The 19,122-nt window shown below is 49.4% G+C and overlaps 4 protein-coding genes across 4 annotated transcripts; 2 read left to right on the top strand and 2 right to left on the bottom strand.

Annotated features, from left to right (window-relative positions):
* Positions 1-130: 130 nt before the first annotated feature.
* On the bottom strand, positions 131-8,861 carry F4807DRAFT_212340 (uncharacterized protein). Its single transcript, XM_047993948.1, has 11 exons — positions 8,569-8,861; positions 8,369-8,513; positions 8,035-8,303; positions 7,637-7,979; positions 7,483-7,573; positions 7,357-7,427; positions 7,202-7,287; positions 6,411-7,143; positions 6,212-6,362; positions 1,632-6,153; positions 131-1,576 (listed from the first exon to the last, which is right to left on the bottom strand). Exons 1-11 carry the CDS (start codon positions 8,758-8,760, stop codon positions 419-421), a joined length of 7,761 nt encoding a protein of 2,586 aa, XP_047851567.1. The 5' UTR covers positions 8,761-8,861; the 3' UTR covers positions 131-418.
* Positions 8,862-12,286: 3,425 nt separating this feature from the next.
* On the bottom strand, positions 12,287-13,923 carry F4807DRAFT_212163 (uncharacterized protein). The gene is made up of 5 exons (XM_047993945.1): positions 13,532-13,923; positions 13,450-13,469; positions 13,294-13,401; positions 12,859-13,244; positions 12,287-12,794 (listed from the first exon to the last, which is right to left on the bottom strand). The coding sequence occupies exons 1-5, from the start codon at positions 13,752-13,754 to the stop codon at positions 12,326-12,328; spliced, it is 1,206 nt and encodes a 401-aa protein (XP_047851566.1). The 5' UTR covers positions 13,755-13,923; the 3' UTR covers positions 12,287-12,325.
* Positions 13,924-14,436: 513 nt separating this feature from the next.
* On the top strand, positions 14,437-15,760 carry F4807DRAFT_212235 (serine hydrolase FSH). Its single transcript, XM_047993946.1, has 4 exons — positions 14,437-14,912; positions 14,965-14,983; positions 15,052-15,129; positions 15,197-15,760. Exons 1-4 carry the CDS (start codon positions 14,871-14,873, stop codon positions 15,709-15,711), a joined length of 654 nt encoding a protein of 217 aa, XP_047851565.1. The 5' UTR covers positions 14,437-14,870; the 3' UTR covers positions 15,712-15,760.
* A 782-nt stretch (positions 15,761-16,542) lies between these two features.
* F4807DRAFT_212321 (acyltransferase) lies at positions 16,543-18,296 on the top strand. Its single transcript, XM_047993947.1, has one exon. It carries the CDS (start codon positions 16,652-16,654, stop codon positions 18,113-18,115), a length of 1,464 nt encoding a protein of 487 aa, XP_047851564.1. The 5' UTR covers positions 16,543-16,651; the 3' UTR covers positions 18,116-18,296.
* The last annotated feature ends 826 nt before the right edge of the window (positions 18,297-19,122 follow it).

Here is a 19,122-nt window from a genome sequence, read left to right as displayed (position 1 = left end):
TAGGTAGGTAAACGTTGAGAAAAAGTAAAATTCTGCATGCGACAATCTAAACTTAATACTTGATTACACCTATTGAATTTGATAGGGAAACGCCACTGTCTACACCAAAAGATCATGGCTGCGTTAACAACCCAAATAAATCATGACACGACTAGGTAATAAAGAACTGAATAGGTAGGCGGTATGCGGTTCTTGGTAGAAAGAAGCTAAGAAACTCAGAGGCTCATCGTGTTAACATAGGCTGGAACTCATGTCGCAACGATTATTCAACGAGGGGTGCGGAAGAGCATGATAATGAGCGACGTGTCATTACATTCGTTAAAACTAAGAAATAACCTAGATACCGAGAACCATAACTCCGTGAACCCAAACACCCTTTCCTCGATCGTACTCCGCGCTATCTCCCCTTGGCCATACTCTACTGAGTCTTCCCAACAGTGCTCTTGGCCACGACCAAGTCGCCAATAGCCGAAACAGGAACATTTCCCATAATATCAAAGACGGCTACACCGGCCTGGAAATCCCTGCCAATCCAATTCCGCAGCTCCACCGCCATCAATGAGTCAACACCGTAACTGGAGAGCGGCTTGTTTAATTCCACGTCATCTGGCGAGATAGCCATCGAGCGCGCTAGTTTCTGAGTCAACGCTTTAATGACAATCTGGATTCGTTCGCTGGTATCCGTCGCAGCTTTGAACGCGGCCGCTACATCAACACTCGCGTCCTTCGATGTCGCCTTGGCCTCTCCGACTATGTGGGAGAAGGCGGCGAATAAGGGTCTTGTGAGCAGGGCAGGAGGCGTCTGGCCCTTTACCAAGAAATCGGCCGGTGTGCGTAGACCGAGTAGTACTTGGCTACCTGTTTGCGAGGGTAGTGGCTCTGAGGGATCGCACAACACGCTCAATAAGGCCATCAGCTCCGTGTCGTCGATCTTCTGCATATCATCCCAGCTCTTTCGTTGGCGCTGGTATTGCTGCGTCTCTGCTACGATACCGATGTTTCGCATCCATCCGATATCGATCGATACTCCCTTTTGCCCGTGCGCAACACGGTAACGTGCGAGCGCGTCTTGGAAGGAACAGCCACCTGCATAGTTGGATTGTGCCAAAGCTCCACAGACGCCGTTTAGGGAAGATAGGAGGATGAAGAAGTCGAGTTCCTTTGGCAAGAGCTTATGTAAGTTCAAAGACGACGGGACCTTTGATTTCATCGTCAGTTCCCATTGCGCATAGGTCATGTTGTCGAATACGGCATCTTGGAGGACCATGGTAGCGTTGATACATCCCTTGACGGGCGGCATCGTTTTAGAACACTCTTCGAGTACTTGAGCTAGAGACTCGGCCGACGATACGTCGCACTGAGGCGCAACAATGTTGACGCCGCGTTGCGTTAATTCTGCGATGACCTCGGCGACCACCGGTTTCGAGCTTCCGGATCTCGACGGCGCAATTAAGTGTTTCGCTCCTCTGTCGGCCATCCATTTCATGATAGCGCGACCGAGACCGCCAGATCCACCTGCGATCACGTACGATGCGTTTTCCTCAAATTTCCATGATCGCTGTCCTAGGAGAAGTTGCTAGACTACATGTTAGCTTTGTCTCTAAAATTGCCATATCGTGCGTGGAACTTACCGGGACCACATCGGCGGGGTCGACATTCAGAATGATTCGCCCGATATTTTTTCCTCCTTGGAGGTATCGGAACGCTTGCTCGGCTTGCGATACGGGGTAAATGTGTAAGGGACCAGGGTATTGGATAGTTCCCTCATTTAGTAAACCAATGGTGGCCTTCAAGAGCTCAGACGTCAGGCCGGGGTTTCTGAGGATGACGTATCGCAAATCGACAGCTGAATAGCTCACGTTCCTCGCGAAACCGGCCATGGGCAAGGACGAGTTAGCCTTAATGTCTACGACACCGATTTCTACGAACCGGCCGAACGGAGCCATGCACTCCCAAGTGGCCCGCAGACTATCTCCAGAAAGCGAGTTCAAGACAACGTCAACGCCGTATCCGTCCGTCACACGCAAGACTCCCTGGGCGAATGAGGTGTTGCGACTGTTGAAGATGTGATCGTCGGGGATACCAAAAGTATCTTTCAAGAATTGCCTCTTTTCGGGAGAGCCGACAGTGGCGAAGACCTCAGCTCCCTTCATTTGAGCCATTCGGATAGCCATCTGACCTGTGCTACCAGCAGCTGAGTGGACGAGGACCTTTTCGCCTTTTCGGACTCGGGCGATGTCGATCATGGAATAGTATGCTGTCATGCCAGGAACTAGGATAGATGCAGCTGCTTCGAAGGACAGACCGTCGGGGATCTTGAGGACAGCATGGTCAAGTGCACACGGGTGCGTCCGCATACAGTCTATCGAGATCATGCAAACACGATCTCCTGGCTGGACGTTGCTGTCTGGCCCAACTCGAGTGACAACACCGGCACAGTCGACTCCCAGCTCTTTATCCTCTAAGCGGCCCAAAGCGCACAGCACGTCGCGGAAGTTTAGACCCCAGGACTTGGCTTCGATCTCGATTTCATGGGGTAGAAGCTCGGTTTGCTTTGCGACGTCCTCCACGAGACGCAGCGAGTCCAGAGTTCCCAATTCGCCGACGGCGAGTTTTAGCGCCGGCCCCTCTGAGATAGGTTTGTCTTGCAGCTGTGGGTGGAGGAGGGATCGCAGCGTATCGTTTCCGGACACATCTTCTGCGACTCTGCCCGTGGTGAGTTGGCCATTGCGGACGATGTATTCTAGTTCCTTGGTCTGCGATTCGAAAGCGGCCTTGTATGCCTTGGCGACGTACTGCGCATACTCGACAATAGTCTCTTCTTGGGACTCGATGGCAAGTGTGACGATGTGTTTGTCGCTTTCCTCATGGCGGATGGACCTCAAGAATCCCTCCATAATGCCGTATTCCGAGTATCGCTCATCCTTCAAGCTTGTCTGCGTGACCCATAGCAGGTTTTGTGTTTTCTTGAGGAATTCCTGCAGCAGCTTGAACTTTTCTTCGGAGAGTGTGGCAAGGAAAGGATTGCTTATCTCTGCAATGCTAACCACGGTATCATCTTTGGTCAGGTTTGCTGTCGCAATCTGATCAAGGGGAATGATCCGAGCCTGTTCGCCCTTTGATTGGAGAATCTTGTTATGAATCAAATTGGCTAGATCAGTCTGGTCGCTTGACTGGGTATCGGCGACTAGAACAAGTCCCGGTTTCTTAGAAGATATCTCTTGCACTTCTTCTGCAGCTTTAGATACGATGATGCTGAAGATGTGACAGGTTTCGCTCGGGTAGTCCCTAAGAACTAGATCGTTACCGCTGAAACCTGTCCACTTCAGGACGTCCTCCCACTGTTTCTCTGGAATGGCAGGGGACAGACCTCGCCATTCTTCTCGGCGACCCCACCATCCAGGTACCAGCCCAAATGTGAAGTTCGTCATTACGTCTTTCGGCGCAACAACCTCGAGAAGTAGGAGATGGCCGGTCGGTTTGAGAGTCGTGCGAACATTCTTCATCGTTGCCAGCAGATCTTCCGTAGCGTGAAGAACACTTCCGGCGACAACAAGGTCGTAAGAACCCGGCTCAAACCCTTGACTTTCGGCGCTGCGCTTCATGTCGAAAGTCTTGAAAGTCATCCTTTCCTTGTAGTCTTGCCATCTAGCAGTTGCCTTCTCGAAGAAGGCGGGAGAGACGTCGGTGTACGTGTACTCTGAGAACTTGAGTGCACCGCTCTTCTTTTCAAGCTCATTCAGGCAACTGACAACACGAGATGTGAAGCCACCGGTTCCAGCTCCCACTTCGAGGATACGGAGGTCGGGGTTCTCGTGGGTAGCGAGATCCAAGAACTTCAAAAGCCTATCGTCACATACGTGCTCGAACATGTCCGCGTAGAATACGTCGGCCAGGTTGGCATCGAAGATAACCTCGAGCGGGTCTATCGCGCCAGTGAGGATATCTGTTAGGCGACGGACAACTGTCGTGTGTAGCTTCCAAGGGGGGTGGATAGCTTCAATTTCCTGCAAGAGGGTTTCGAGCTGTTCTTCGCTAACATCATCGGCTGCCCTTTCGGCGGTTAGTAGCCCGACATGCTCTTCTAGCCATTCCATGTGTCTTCGTTGAGTCTCGACAACCTTCTCACGGTTTTCGCCGGACAGCTGTTTCAGGGTCTTGGCAACAACTTTATCCAGGATGTACGTCAGCTTCTCATGTTTCGTAATCATGGCGGCCTCGTCTCTAACGAAAGTATTGGCGTCGACTGCAGTCTCGAGCTGGTATGGTTCCATCAGGCTTAATTGTGGTTTCCAGTCAATGCTATACAGCAACTTCTTGGCAGCTTGCTCTCCGTCGGATTTCCTCGACACTGCTGCAGTCAGCAGTCTCCGCATCGTGCACAAGACTGAACCATCATCGGCCACTGCGTAGATGGTACCCTCCTCGCTCTCTCGACCACCCTTAATCTCCGAAGTAGCGAGATAATGGACGGCAGATGTCTGAGGTTGTTGCCATCCAGATGGAGCGAACCAGCCGTCAACCAACCGTACGGGAACATTTGTAGCATTGGATAAGGTGAGTCCTAGTGTCGTGCTGACGCGTAGCACGTGGAATGCCGAGTCCAGAACCACGGGGTGGACAAGACTAGTTGTCTTCCACTTGGTCATGTCAACGCGAGCAATGGTATTAGATTTGCCGTCCCACTGGATATCCTCAATTACTTGGAAGGCCTCGCCGTATCCCAGGCCGTGGTCGGTGGCATCCTCATAAAATACCTGAGAGTCGACTGGCCTTGTGCATAGCTCTCGCGCTTTGATGTATTGATCAGTGACCCGAGTGTGGGCTTGCCGACGTTCTTCTTGAAGGTCAGTTAGCGTGGAGTCTTCGTATTCGACTTGAATGTTGGCTTTGAAACACTCAGTCCATCGGTTGTCGTAAAACGCGTAGATTGTGACATCCGACCAGGTTGACTCTTTCTCATATGGTCTTTTAACAGGGCGTAAGTGAAGCATGGTTTCGGTCCTGTCTTCCCAGGCCTCCTTAACCAAGATTGGGTTCATAAAATGGGCCTCTTTGACATAGTAACCCGAGATGACGCGGTTGTCCGGCTGCAGCTGCTGTACTGCTTCCATCGCCATCACCAGCATACCAGCTGCGGGATAGATGACGGTGCCGCTGATGACGTGGTCGCCAATCCACGGCGTAGTCTCGACGCTTAGGAAATTTCTCCATCTCGGTTCCAAGGGATTCCAATCGAAGAACCGTGCTCCCAAAGTCTCACCCTTGACGCCCTCACGAAGCCGGAAGTCTCGGCTGAGGCGAGATTCGGCCCAGTACGTCTTAGAATGATCAAAGGGATACTTGGGGAGGTCGACTAGGAAGCGATGAGGTTCTTGGCTAGATGCATACTGGTTTGCTGCAGAGACAGAAACTGCATGCCCGTGGCTGAATAACTGGCCAAGAAGCTCCAAGGCAGTTTGAGCCGCAGGATAAGATCTATGAAGCACGTAGCTATACCGGATCTGCTGCTTCTTATTTCCTGCTTTCGCCAAGGTGTCTTGGACCGGCCTGCGTAAAGCAGGGTGGGAGCCAACCTCAATAAGATCAGTGATACTTCCTATACCGACCTTCAAGGATGAAGTCTTCTGCGTGAGGACGTGTACGGCGTCAGCGAATCGGACGGGAGAAACCATGTTCTCCACCCAGTATTGAGGAGTTGCCAATGTGGCTGGCCGAACAAGCTGACCTGTAATCGACGATACCATTGGGATTGATGACCTAGTAGCTTTGGTGTTGCCGTTATCCAAGGATCCTATCTGGCGCATATATTCATCAGCGATCTTAGCCATGGATGGTGAATGGTATGCGACACCCGTCTTGAGCTTTTGAGCGAAGATTCCGTCCTTATCGAGTTTTTCCTTAGCAGCATCAATGGCGCTTTCTTTTCCGGAAAGTGTGCAATTCAATGGACTGTTAACACAAGCAACATTGATCTGGGCCGAAACTTCATAGCTGATGTCTTTAAGGTACCCCTGGACTTCGTCCTCGGCAAGGTTTACAGACATCATGGCCTCAGGGGTTTCGCTCGTGGCTCTGAGCTGTCCAGCTAGCTGTCCTCGGAAGTATGACACTTTGGAGGCTCCTAGTAACGAAATCGCGCCGATAGCGTAGCTTTCAGGAGTAAGTCAGTATGAAACGTAACAGCTTTGGTAGGGTTGGAACTGCTTACGCCGCTGCAATTTCGCCCGAAGAGTGACCCACCACAGCTTTCGGGACGACACCAAAACTCTTTAATAATTCTATCAAGGCTATTTGAATGGCTGTAGATAAGGGTTGACTGTATTCGGGGCGATCGATGTTTTCTTTATTGTGAAGCTCATCTGTATAATTGTTAGCTAGGGTACTTTCCTGAGTCTTGCATCCCTTACCAAATATAGACCAGGTGCTCCCTAAGCTGAAGTATATCTCATCGATTTGCTGTAACGTTGACTTGAATAATGGATATTGAAGGAGACCAGCTCCCATATTAGCATATTGTGCTCCCTGGCCAGTGAAGACGAATGCTATGCCGGATTCGCTTGAACTTCGAATTGGCTTTGCAACACTGAGGTTCTCGTCTTGGTCATAAGGCACGCCATTGACCACGGCGAATGTCCTCCATAGCATATGACTTCGGCGGGTAGATAACGTGAAGGCTAGATCATCCAGCATAGTTGAGCTGTGAGAGACCTGCACTTTGTAGAAACCCTGGTATTGTTCAATCATTCGCTTGAGTGCCTTTTCGTCCGCCGCTGATAGAATGAGTAGTCTCGATCTAGAATCAGCATGGTGTCCATTAGTTCCGTTACTAAAGCCGTTAGTCTTTCCGTTGGCGATGTGGCCATTCCCGTTCACATGTCCGTTCCCGTTAGTATGGGCGTGTCCGTTTGTCTTGGGGGCTCCGTTCGTTGCTCCGTTGGTTATCCCATTGGTTGTAGGATTTCCGATCGTTAATCTAGGGGGAGTGACACTTGTGCAGTGGTTTCCGATCAGGCGTCGCTCTCGCAGGTAATTGAATGCGTCGTCTAGGATGACATGAACATTCGTTCCTCCGAATCCAAAGGAGTTCACTGATATTCGGCGCAAGTCGTCGCATGGCCAAGACACATTTTCGCTCGGGACCTATTTTCACGTTAGTCGCCTTAGCTTCCTAATGATATGGTTAAGCGTAATCGCATACTTTGGTGTGATAGAAGTCGACATCAATCTTTGGGTTGATTTTCTCGAAGTTGGCGTTGGCTGGAATGATTCCCTTCTCGAGCATCACTACAGCATGTGAGCAAGTTGTCATCAACATGCAAGGGAAGTCAGGGGAATGAGGGTCTATCAGCTTACAGACTGACTTGAGGACACCAGCTAAGCCGCTGCTTCCTTCAAGATGGCCAATGTTCGCTTTTACGGAGCCCCTAGAAAGAATGGTTAGAATTAGCCACGATTAAGATATATCAATTATTGACATACACGTAAAGTGGATCTTCGGTTGTACGACTTGTTCTGAAGACTCTCCCTATTGCTTTCATCTCTATAGGGTCACCAACTGGTGTTCCCGTTCCTACGCGCGAGTATTAGCATGGACTCCAACACAACAGGTCTAGTATACGTAGAGGGTACTTACCGTGGGCTTCAAAATAACGGGTCACATTGAGAGGCAAGTTCGCCTTCTTGTATACTTGCCGTATCAGGTCTTCTTGCGCCTGAGGACTAGGCTGTGTCAGTCCAGGTGTATGGCCATCTTGGTTTGAGCTGGTGGACCTGATCACAGCGCGGATCATGTCACCATCCCGTACGGCATCCCACAGAGGCTTGATGACAAGGGCGATAACACCCTCTCCACGGGCGTAGCCATTCGCGCGATGGTCAAAACTATAACATTTGCTGTCTGCCGATAAAAAGTTAAGTGATGATAGCATCTGATATATAGTGGGGCCGAGAATTAAGTTAGACCCGGTAACAACGGCCTGATGTAATAATTAGTCGAAGAGAAGCTCGTGATCAGAGGATTTGCTCGCTTACAGAAGAGGCTTCGCCGGTCCTCAAAGCCTGGCAGGCAAGATCGAGCGCCAACAAGCTACTGGAGCATGCCGAATCGACGTGAATACTTGGCCCGTGTAGATCAAAGTACCAACTGACTCGATTAGGTAAGATGGAGGCGAATGTGCCGGTTACCGCCATTCGGGGTACGTTGTCAGGGTCTTGAGCAATCATCCGCTTGTAGTCGTCCGTCATCGATGCGGAGAACACTCCGCACCGAGTGCCCCTGAGCTGTTCTGCCGGGATTCCGGCTTTCCGTACTTTGTCAGTACAAGGACGCGTAATAAAAGTTTCAGCCTATGCAAGACTTGCTTACCATTTTCAAAAGCATGATAAGATGCTTCAAGGGTCCATCGCTGCATCGGGTCCATGGAAGCCGCCTCTTTCGCTGTGACGGAGAAAAACGGTGCGTCGAAAGCTCCTGGGTCCTCCGTTATAAAATGTCCTCCCCGGCAACGAACCTGTAGCACATATATAAGATGGTGTTCGTCATATGAGAGGCAAGGAGTTACATACGTTGCCCTCTTTGCTGGATTCGAAAGAGCCATTGTTGATACGCGACTCGGGCCACTCGGTCATTAGATTCCTCCTATTCTCAAGGACCTCCCAAAAACTAGAAACATCATTAACATCCTGGGGAAGCTTGAACGCAAACCCCACGATGGCTATGTCGTCATTCATAACTGTCGTCATCTCTCGGTAAATCATTAAATGGTTTCTTGCTTTAACACCGCGGCATTCGAGTAATCATACAAGGAAAGGGGAAGAAAAGTCGAACGGTTCCTAATGGCCTTCACTGAAGAGCAGGCACTCAACACCAGGGAAGTCGTCTGTATATGTATATGGACTTGAATCCCACACGAATCCATCCTCCCGGGTCGAACTAGCCCTGGGAGGACAGCCATTCTTAATGCCGGCCTTCCTTCTCATCGGGACTAGAGAATCCGACAAGGCCCACTGCTCTAGAGTATCAAGCAAGTCGAGATACCCTAATGACGCATGCCCCCCAGGGCTGGATAGTCAGATTCTCTCGACATCCAAGTTGGCCACAGAATGGTCGAGGTATTTCCTAAATCGGGGCTTGCCTAACGGTATGTTCCCAGAGAAGAGGGCCTACGATACACTCAATGGACCGTAACGACCGTCCACCCAAGATCAGCGGCTAGCTAGGATACGTTAGCAAATTAGGACAAGAAACCGGGTACAGGGGACCGACCCTAAGTGACGGAAACAGCTGATCTAGGCGGTATTCAAAGCCCGTTACTACTCATATGCCGATAGGAAGTCCTACACGTGTATGAAACTGACACTAAGTTGCCCGAAGACTCTCCTGTGGCCCGTTCTCACCGCCCCGTTGGTAAGACTAGATGCACGTATGAAGTCTAGGTCAGCTCGGCGTGGCCCGGCACATGGTAGCCGCAGTAAGAAAGATATATTACGCTACATACATGCATACTATGCATGGGAGTGGCACTGCTGCAGGTACGAAAGTACATAGAATACCTCTTAGGAAAAAAGAGAGGCTCGTGAGGGGTTGCATTTTCCTCGACCGATAGGCTAGGTAAGGAAAAGCAAGGGGGTAGTTGGGACGGTTCTCATCGCGGAGTAACCCCCGGCCATTTAGCGACTTCGCGCGAGTCTATTCGAACTAAAAACATGTTAAGAGTCCGTGGGGTGTGCTCAGTGTAGTCTGATCTTAAGACAGCACGTGTATGCACGTCGACGTGGACTTAAAGATTCGCATAACTAGAAGATCCATAGCACGTTAGAAATACCCATGATGCACGATTGATACAGTGGTATCCGAGCTGGAGCTATTATGGGTCATTGCGCGATACGTTATAGTTTTGGGGGATATAAAACTGCGAGAGACAAGACTTAGTTCACCGTCTCAGATCCGTAAAAGATGCGTACATCGCAGAGTGGCGATTAATACGCACGTATTCGAGTTACGCTACGGACCCGAGAATCTTAGTTCTTGGTGATTCTCCTGGGAGCGGCCCACCCAGTTACCAGGTAACCATGTCCGCTGTAGTGGTCTAAGACGAGAACGAAGTTATCTAAACAGACGGCCTGGTCATCCGACGAGAAATACATAGTCATGCAAGACTGAATGTAACCTCGCCAAAGTCGTCGCAACCTCCCACATCTTACGGCCCTTTGGGAACGTGGGGTAAGATATAGTCGAATATAGCAATCGAAGATTTATCACCGAAGCCGCTGATATTTTCTCGATAAGAGGCAAGGGGACCATAGTTGGGAGAAGCCCTTACCTTCATTCATGAACACAAAGTTTACTCGACTCCTACAAGGGGTAAAGGGAAATAAGTTCAAAGCCGGAAATGCCGATAAGCTAAAATAAGGGGCCTCGCATATTATAACTTGAATATTTTATGCCTGGAACACTTCCATATAAAGAGACGTTAGCAACCATCTATAAAATTACCATGCTTACCTAACTCGAAGCGGCCCGATAAAGAGCACACCCCAAGCCTCAAGTCCCGGACGAGGTGGCATCGAGCCGAGCTTCTGTATTGCCCTAATTACCGAGTCTCATTTGTTTGGTACGCCAGTTTTTAAGCTATCCAGTGTATCACGTAGTATCCAAGGGAGACAGAAACTTAAGAGTTTTCCTCGTCGCTGTATTATTGTAACATTTGTGTAGCAACGCTAACGAAAACCGTTGAACTTGGGATCCCGAGCTAGCAAATACGGCGGGACTTTTATAGGCAGAGCCAATCGCAACGCTATCCAGCGAAAACGCTACTCCGCAAGCTAGTCCTAGCTTTTCTCTGGGCTCTTTTACAAATACGCCCCTGGTGACTCTAAAATCCATAATTTCCAAAGCATTGACCTTACCCCTTTATGGCAAACGGTAGACAAGATTGTAGGAAGCGTAGCATCCTGAGAAAGAATATCCTTGTGATGTTCGTCTGAATTCGACAATATTATATGCAATAGGATGTCATCCTGTGTAGAGAGCGAGTGATGTTTCATCATATAATACATATCGCCCTACTGCGCCCATATTAATTATGGATACACATACATAAAAACGAAGGGCTTACGCACTTCTCAGAACCATTATTGGCACTACCTGGTTCTATATTATGTAGAATGAATATAGATGCTGCGGTGACAATGCAGTTTCTCTGGAGACATTGCCTTGGGTCCCCTGGGTATCACGTGATGGTCATCTTTATTATAGTCAAGGAGCCGTATATCTGCTGTGGATGGGTTACGGAAGATTTATGTCTCATCGCTACCATATTATTACACAAATGATAATTATGAATGTCACACGCATGGACCAGTTCGTACATACCTGCTATACCCACCAGTTTCCCAGCAGGTACCTAGCCTATTTACCTAGGTATCTTCTATTCTCTTTCCCCGTCATATACTGTATGGTTCGTAAGCGCCATTAAGCTTATAAATGCAAGGATCCCTAGGCTCAGCTAAGTAAAGATCTCGAACGTCTAACCGCTCAACCCCCGCGCCTACTAGGTACCAAGGGCCGTCCCGACTGTTATGAGAAGCTAAGGAGTTTTCCTTTGTTCGCTAACTTAACGATTTTTCGGGACTCGAGAACGCTAGTCGTACTTCGTATTAGTCTCCTGACTAAAATCACATCACATGTGACCCATCCAACGAAAGTAGGCAGTGAAATTGTCAAAAATGACTAAGTCAACATGCATGGACAAGGGCTTGTATTATCATTATTATCTTGGTTTAGTTGCAGATTGTCACGACTCGACCCTTGGGATGCTTGGTTCTGAGGACAAATTCCATGTCTTACCAAAGTTTGAAGATGTCTCGGAGAATTCGGGATTTTGGAGACGTCATTCTAGCTTGGAATAACTGAATGATACAAGATATCATGGCGCAAAGGCATCTAGAGGATATTTAAGATGGGTATCCAAATCCGAGAACCACGCTTCCAAGTTCCACGATATTCACCAAATTCAACCACCTTGGGAAAGAAGTCTGCTGCTGCATGATGAAGGGAACATGGTGGGTGGCGAGTGTCCATCTAGGACAAGTACATATACTCGATATGAAGCCATTTGAATATATACTACACAAGAAGTCGTCCTTTTCTCAACTAGACTCCAAGGTTTCCCGACATTTCTTTGTGCCGAACCGTTTTTGTAACATCAGACTACCCAGCATCTATATACAAGGTGTTCGATAACAGGCGTCTGTCAACCCATGAACCTCCTTGAGCGAGGCCGCAACTCCTGTTCCCCTACCGGTATCAATGTACCTAGTCTTAGTTGCGCCAGGCGGCGTTGTGATCCACTGCGTTCTTCCCAACATCGCCCACATATTCCTGCTTGATGGTGACACGAGTAGTGCGAACGATGCCCTGATCGAATTTGATCGAGTCGTCTCGAAGTTGCTCCGTAGATTCCGAATTCTTGAGGTCTTTCATCTGCACACCGTATTCGTCGATCTTCCGGTATGTGCTGTTTGGATTGGTCCCCGTGCCTGTAGTAGGCTTCGTGCTCCTCAGGGTGCTGTTCTTCATACCCACGAAGGACTTCGCCATCCTCTTCATCTTGTGGAGGATGCCGTGGTCCTTGAGAATCTTCGGAGTAGACGGTAAACATGCGATTATAAATCCACAGGTCATTTCGGCAAAAGCCCAGAAGATCACGGGGCCGAAGGTGTACGTGGTGTCCGGATCGGTTGCATAAGTCACTGTTACACCTAACCTGAAAGCAGCAGAGATACATGCCCTGTAGGTTTGCGTATTAGTAAAACCTTCAAACAATATGGGGCTCGGTCACGATATTGACTTACAAGATACCAAGAGAGAAGAATATAGAAACACCTAGTTTCTTTCTAAGCGATAACTGTAAACCCCAGATGACCTTTTGCGGCAGACACAATATGACAAGGTCCGTGGTGAGATGGACAGTAGCGGCCCCGATATCGATGTGAAGCTTATTGATGCAATGACCCGGGAGTGTAAGATCCCATATCTTTTGATATGGGATGCAGACGAAGCAGAGGGCAAATACGATAGCAATCATAGCCATGACTTGCGAAGCTATAACACCGTTGCAAAACCACCAGAAGACGTTGCGAGTGCCCCTGGGGACAAGCATACGAGTCCATTCCGTCAGGATAGCTATTTTTAGAAGCGGAAGGGTGATTGAGTAAAAAACGCCAGCGTAGTGAATATACTACCGCAGGTTAGCCGCGTCGCTCAGCCGTATCAACATCGACACTCACAAAGACGGTGTCAATCATAGCCCTTAGGTGAAGGTTCCACTGATGGACGAAGAAGCCAGGGGTTTTAGACAGCAGTAGTGAGAAAACCGTCCAACAGATAAAAGTTCCCTAATGGGGTCAGTATCATCGGAGGATGCCAGGAGTCACATAACTAACGTAAGCAAAAACGATCATATCTAAACGAATCAATCAGCTTCAACGTGGTCAGCATGACGGCTTGTAAGATTGGATTCCATACAGTCTTCGGGCTTCAGTTGTCTGAAGAGGAACAGTCTCGCATAGCCACGGATGAGGAGACAAATAGTTGCAACAGAAACACACGCGGCGATAACACCATATGCCAGCCCATTACTATTAGGAGGGTTATCGAAGTTCGGAGTGACGCCTGCAGGAGGAGCAAGAGCAGGCCCGTTAAGGGCAGCCTCCTGTAGGTCGTGAGGAAGGGAAGGGAGGTCTGCCATTGTTACCGCTCCGCACAAGAAGGTGATGATTTTTCCCTTCGTCTTGGCCGCGGATTTTCTTGGGATTTAGTATTACATGAGATGCAGCAAGAGAATAATCGAGATCGAGTAAGAAGAGCACAAGTATTGATCGTTCGGTTACCCCGTCGTAACATATCAGATACACTTCGAGATCCCGGCTACTTGCAAGGGGCCGGAAACGCCCCGGGAAAGCCTCTCGCAGACTAAAATCCCCTGAGGAGCGCATACTGGCTCAAGCTTCTTCACATCATCTTCCTTGGCCTATTTTGCTTTCGCCATCGCCCATCTCCAAACCTAGCACAGTGTTCGGGGTAGCTCATGGGGCTGATTGATATGTCTGAAGAGAGGCCTGTAGAAGCCCTGGTACAGCGTAGCATATGCTGGGATAGAAAAAAAGCTTTTGCCTTCAGCACCGTCGTATTGCATGCAGCCAATGCTTCGTGTCATCTCAATGCCGCCGAGCTTAAAGCAAACAATCAAAGACCCCTACGAGAGATGAAAGACCAAATGGGCATCGTTCATACTCTTCTTGATGTCATTTAGCTAAGAGCTTAGCTTGATATAAGTAGTATATGTCGAGTATCAAGAGGCCGTTGCCAGCCGAATAGGCTAAGATGAATCCTACATCCTTAGCTTAGATTCTGACCCGACAAAACTCTTGTGGTGTGCATTTTCCTCCTATTGGAGGTTCGCCTTCACAACAAAACAAGGATCTAGCTGCATGCATTTCAACTACCTATGCATTCCGGAATCCTGATAGGTAATATCTCCGGCTGCTGTGCATTGCCGTGTTGCGGTACGGCCTATATAGGAAAGTTTCTTCGAGCCGTATGATCGGCATCGAAGAATATCTTTAAAGCAGTAGAGTCGACCGGGCTGCCTTGCATCTTTCACACTTAGAAGTTGTTCTTGAAACGCTCGGATAGTATTAAACATTGCCGGAGAACATTTCTATAGGAGGAGCGGCGAATTAAAACTTTACGATCGTTGCATATCACCGCCAAAACCCTGCCGCATCTCGCATCTCGGGTTTTACATTAAATTGCATCACAACGAACGGCCAATCTGTGATAGAGATATTCAAAATCTCCAAAGATGAGGTGGCTTTGTTTACATGGAAGGGGAACGAGCGCACAGGTACATGCCCCTGTGGCGTTCTTCAGGAGCATGTGCTGACGGCAGTTGGAAGATTTTTGAGATGCAGACCGGTTCGGTTCCCCATCCGCCTTTCGAGTGGTTGTTGTTCTGTCAGACCGAGATTAACTTCTAGGCACAGCAAGGATCCGGGAGGCTCTTGGACGAGACCACGAATTCGTCTTCGCGAACGGCACAGTTGCCACGCCGCCCCAAGTCGGTATGAGACAATAACCAGCATCTCTTACCGAATGTCACCCTCCAGTCACAACGCTAACACCACGCAGGTGCTGAGGCTCTCGCTGACGAATTTTTCGGGTATGTTGCGCATAACGTAGAACAAGACCAAGATCTTTGCGACAACATGATAGAGTTCGTGGAGAGCCGAGGCCCATTCGACGGGATTATGGGGTTCTCCGAGGGCGGAACGGTGGCGGCCATGATGCTGGTCGAGGACGCAAGACATGGTTCTTTCGGTGGGTTCAAATGCGCTGTGCTTTTCAGCGCAGCTCCACCGTTCGACCCTGACCTAGTCCGATCTGGCGTAATCAAGCACGCCGATCCAGACACGGATGGGGTTTTGCTGAAGATTCCAACCGCCCATATCTGGTCCCGGACTGCTGGACCCGATGAGATTAAAGTCCACGAATCTTTATCTCGACTTTGCGATGATCAAGTCAGGGAGGTGTTTCTGCACGATCTAGGCCATGATGTCCCAGGCGCAAAATCGGATGAGGGCTTAGCTGGGACACTTCGCGCAATTGAACGTGTCATCGAGAATGCGATGGACGACGCGCGATGAGTCCCAAAGGGGGGGGATGAACATCGTGGAGTTCAGTCGGTATAAAGATCATCTTCAACCGCAAGAGGATGGAAGAATGACTAAGAAATGTGATTCTTTCAGTTCTGTTTTGGTTCCAACCTTCCAACGTTCCATGCATTGACGATTTGAAACGAGAAAGGCGGGATAGCAGGGGGGTATGTGTAGATCCATACGAAAAGGGGAAGACGCAAAGAAATTATCACGCTAACCATGCCTCCCTTTCTTGGGTGTAACCTTCGTAACCTTACTCCTGGGCCGCTTACCCATGAGGCGACAATGGGGCTTACGATGTATTTCGTACACGCGTATAAACGGGTGAGACTCGGGTAGGTAGGTTGCTTCATTCGGCTAACAGCACCTTACCGACCTATCACTTTTATTAGAGATCGAACATACGTCGTCATTTTATGTCGCTGGTAATATAAAATGAACTCGGGAAGCGTTGCCACCTACGAATCCGCACGGACCGTACGATTACATTATTGCAGGGGACGAATGGAAGATGGCTAGCACACTCCACGCAGTACATACCCAGCTAGTGTAGCTTTAACTTCGATATCCTTACATCCATGAGATAGGTATCGACATCGAGGCCAGGCCTTCCCAGGCCTTCCGTATAGCAAAGAGTGTTGGACTTGTTGATTCCCCCTGCATTGGCTAGGAAACGAACCCCTATACATTTCGCACCCCACCGTCGCATTAGTCCTCCAACTAGGTACTCTGTAATACCCGGCTAGGTGTGCTTCGTTGTTAGTCGTTCATAGTGTCGAGGCCAAGTAACCTGTCCGACAGTGAGTCTTGGAAATTATTTAAAACCGAAGTCGAGTCGCACAGCTTCAATGTAATGCCATTTTCTCCAAAGTTGCCCTTATTGCCAAGTTTATTGTGAACCTGTTATCGAGCAGATAGATTATCAACCATGCCGACGAAACAAGAATATCAGCTTCACCCTTGGGGTTGGGAGAACGACCCTGAGGAGGAAAGCATCAGACTTTCTACCCTTGATTACTTAGCTGCTTGCGTATATAACAACTATGCGCTCTTTTTCAAGTTAGACGAAGGCGCCGACAAGGCCAGGATCGCTGAAGTGATCAAGGAGGGTCTCGAACGAACCCTCGCCCAGGCCAGACACCTCGTCGGCACTATCGAGAAGAACGAGCACGGCGACCATTCGTTCGTCAAGAAGAAGGACAGCACAGTCGGATTTATCATTCAGCACCTCGACTCGCCGGAGGATAACTTCCCTTCCTTCTCCGAGCTCGAAGATGCCCACTTCGCCTCATCGAAGATCGGGGATAAGATCCCGACTTTGAGCTGGAACGGCCTCGTTTACGGTGAAAGGCCCGAGTGTCACCCGGATGCTAGCCCATTCGTCTCGGCATTCCAAGCTAACTTCATCCCGGGAGGGTTAATTCTCAATATGCACTCTCACCACTACGCCAACGACGTGATGGGTTGGGCCAGCGTTGCCCATCAGCTCGCTGACAACTGCGCTGCTATTGTCAACAAGACTCCGGCTCCCGGTTGGGATATGCAAGCGGTACGTCATACACGCTTCATCGCAAAGGAGGTGCCCGAAGAATCCAAAATCGACGGCCCTCCTGCACCTAGCCGTTACCCCCACCCACCATCGGCAGCCATGCTCCTCCACCTACCGAAGAGCAAGGCCGCAGAACTCAAGAAGCTCGCCAGCCCCACGGACGGCTCCTGGATCTCGACCTACGATGCTGTTTCTGCTTTCCTATGGAGATACCTCTCTAAGCATCGTGCTACTATCTACAATGTAGATCCCAACGAGTCGAGCTTATGGGGTGAAGCTATCAACATGAGGAAGCGGCTCACCCCACTTGAGCCTGAAAGGATCCAGAGGAACGTTTTCTTTGCTGCCTTATCGGCGACCGCTCCAACCAGGATAACCAATGCGGAGGTGATTTCAGAGGCGCCCTTATCAAAGCTTGCGTCCTATATCCGCAGCCTGACCAATAGCATGACAGAAGACGCATTACGTAAGGCAATGGAATCAGTAGCACCCATCCGTGACAAGACGTCTCTGTTCATCCGTATCGATTCATTCCCATCTTTGACGATTATCATGACGGACTGGCGTGATACCAAGGTTACGGAAGCCGACTTTGGGTTCGCGCGACCCAAAGCATTCAGACATCTCTTCGCGAATAAGATAGACGAGGGACTAGTCATCATCTACCCGCCTAGGGTAACCTCCAATCCCGACGAAGGATGGGAGTTCATGATACCGTTCGAGAGGTCATTGGTCGCGCAGCTAACTGAGGATCCCGAGTTCAAGAAGTATTTCGAACTTAGGGGTTACGAGACGACGGTGGTGGAAGACGTGCCCGACACCGTGGCAGGAAAGATCCAATAAAGATTTAGTTGCAGGAGATCATCGATGTTTGGAGGAAAAGCTCGCGTTGGACCGATTGGGTTGATAGATTATTAGTGTATGTAGTGTATGTGGTGGTGTATGTAATGTACGTAGTATCGAGTATGTATACATAAATCAGGTTCGCCCGCATAACATAAAGCTACTAGAGACCTATCTTTGGTACTACTTAGTGCCAATCGTGACTAAGCCTCGCAGATGTCAATAATTATTTTGTACATCACTTAAACGGATGCATGCTGACGGCACGGTCGCGAACCATTCTGGTCCCGAATCCTCGGGCCGTCCCGGCCGAGAGCTGTCGACGATCAGCCGAAGCCCTGGAGTCCATCGGCTCGATTATCGAAAAAACCATGACATTCGCGTGCAAGATGTTGCCCATCGATATCCACAGCTATAGGGGGCATGCGGGTATGCTGAAATACCACGAGGTAACGGGGTAACCTAGCGATTCCTAAAATATCATATTATACATATTACCCAGCATGTCTACAGGCTACGGGTCCCATAAAATATATAGCAGAGGCATGCCGCATGCCTGTCTCCCTGCCCAGACTGCCCCTCATGTCGCTGACCGCTTCGATTTCCCCGCAAAATAAGAGGAGGCAACGTGGGAAACTGTGCGCATGTGGCGTGACAAGCCGTTGGAATGCCTCCCCCTTAACCTACGCTGATAAGAAATGCCAAGAAATTTGATTGAAACATAAATACCTAATCAACGGATACCTCTTGGGGATGCAGCGTCGGACAGATGCAGAAGAACCAAGCGATGGCGATGTATGGAGCTCGTCTATCGGCCTCTCATCCCTAGCACATGCTCTAGCTCATCCTCTAGGTTTCTCGTAGTTGGAACGTTTGACTTGCAGTGCATCCGTACTAGTAATGCACTTCTAAAACAGATGCACTAACACAGACTGCTCAGTTGCGAAGAGTGGAAATCCTCACCGGAGAACTGTTTTTTTACCCTCTTAAGCGGATCAGACTCAGCA

Source organism: Annulohypoxylon truncatum (assembly GCF_022578515.1).
Source record: "Annulohypoxylon truncatum strain CBS 140777 unplaced genomic scaffold F4807scaffold_30, whole genome shotgun sequence".
Classification (NCBI taxonomy): Eukaryota; Fungi; Ascomycota; class Sordariomycetes; order Xylariales; family Hypoxylaceae; genus Annulohypoxylon; species Annulohypoxylon truncatum.
This window is presented reverse-complemented; position numbering and strand designations above follow the sequence as displayed.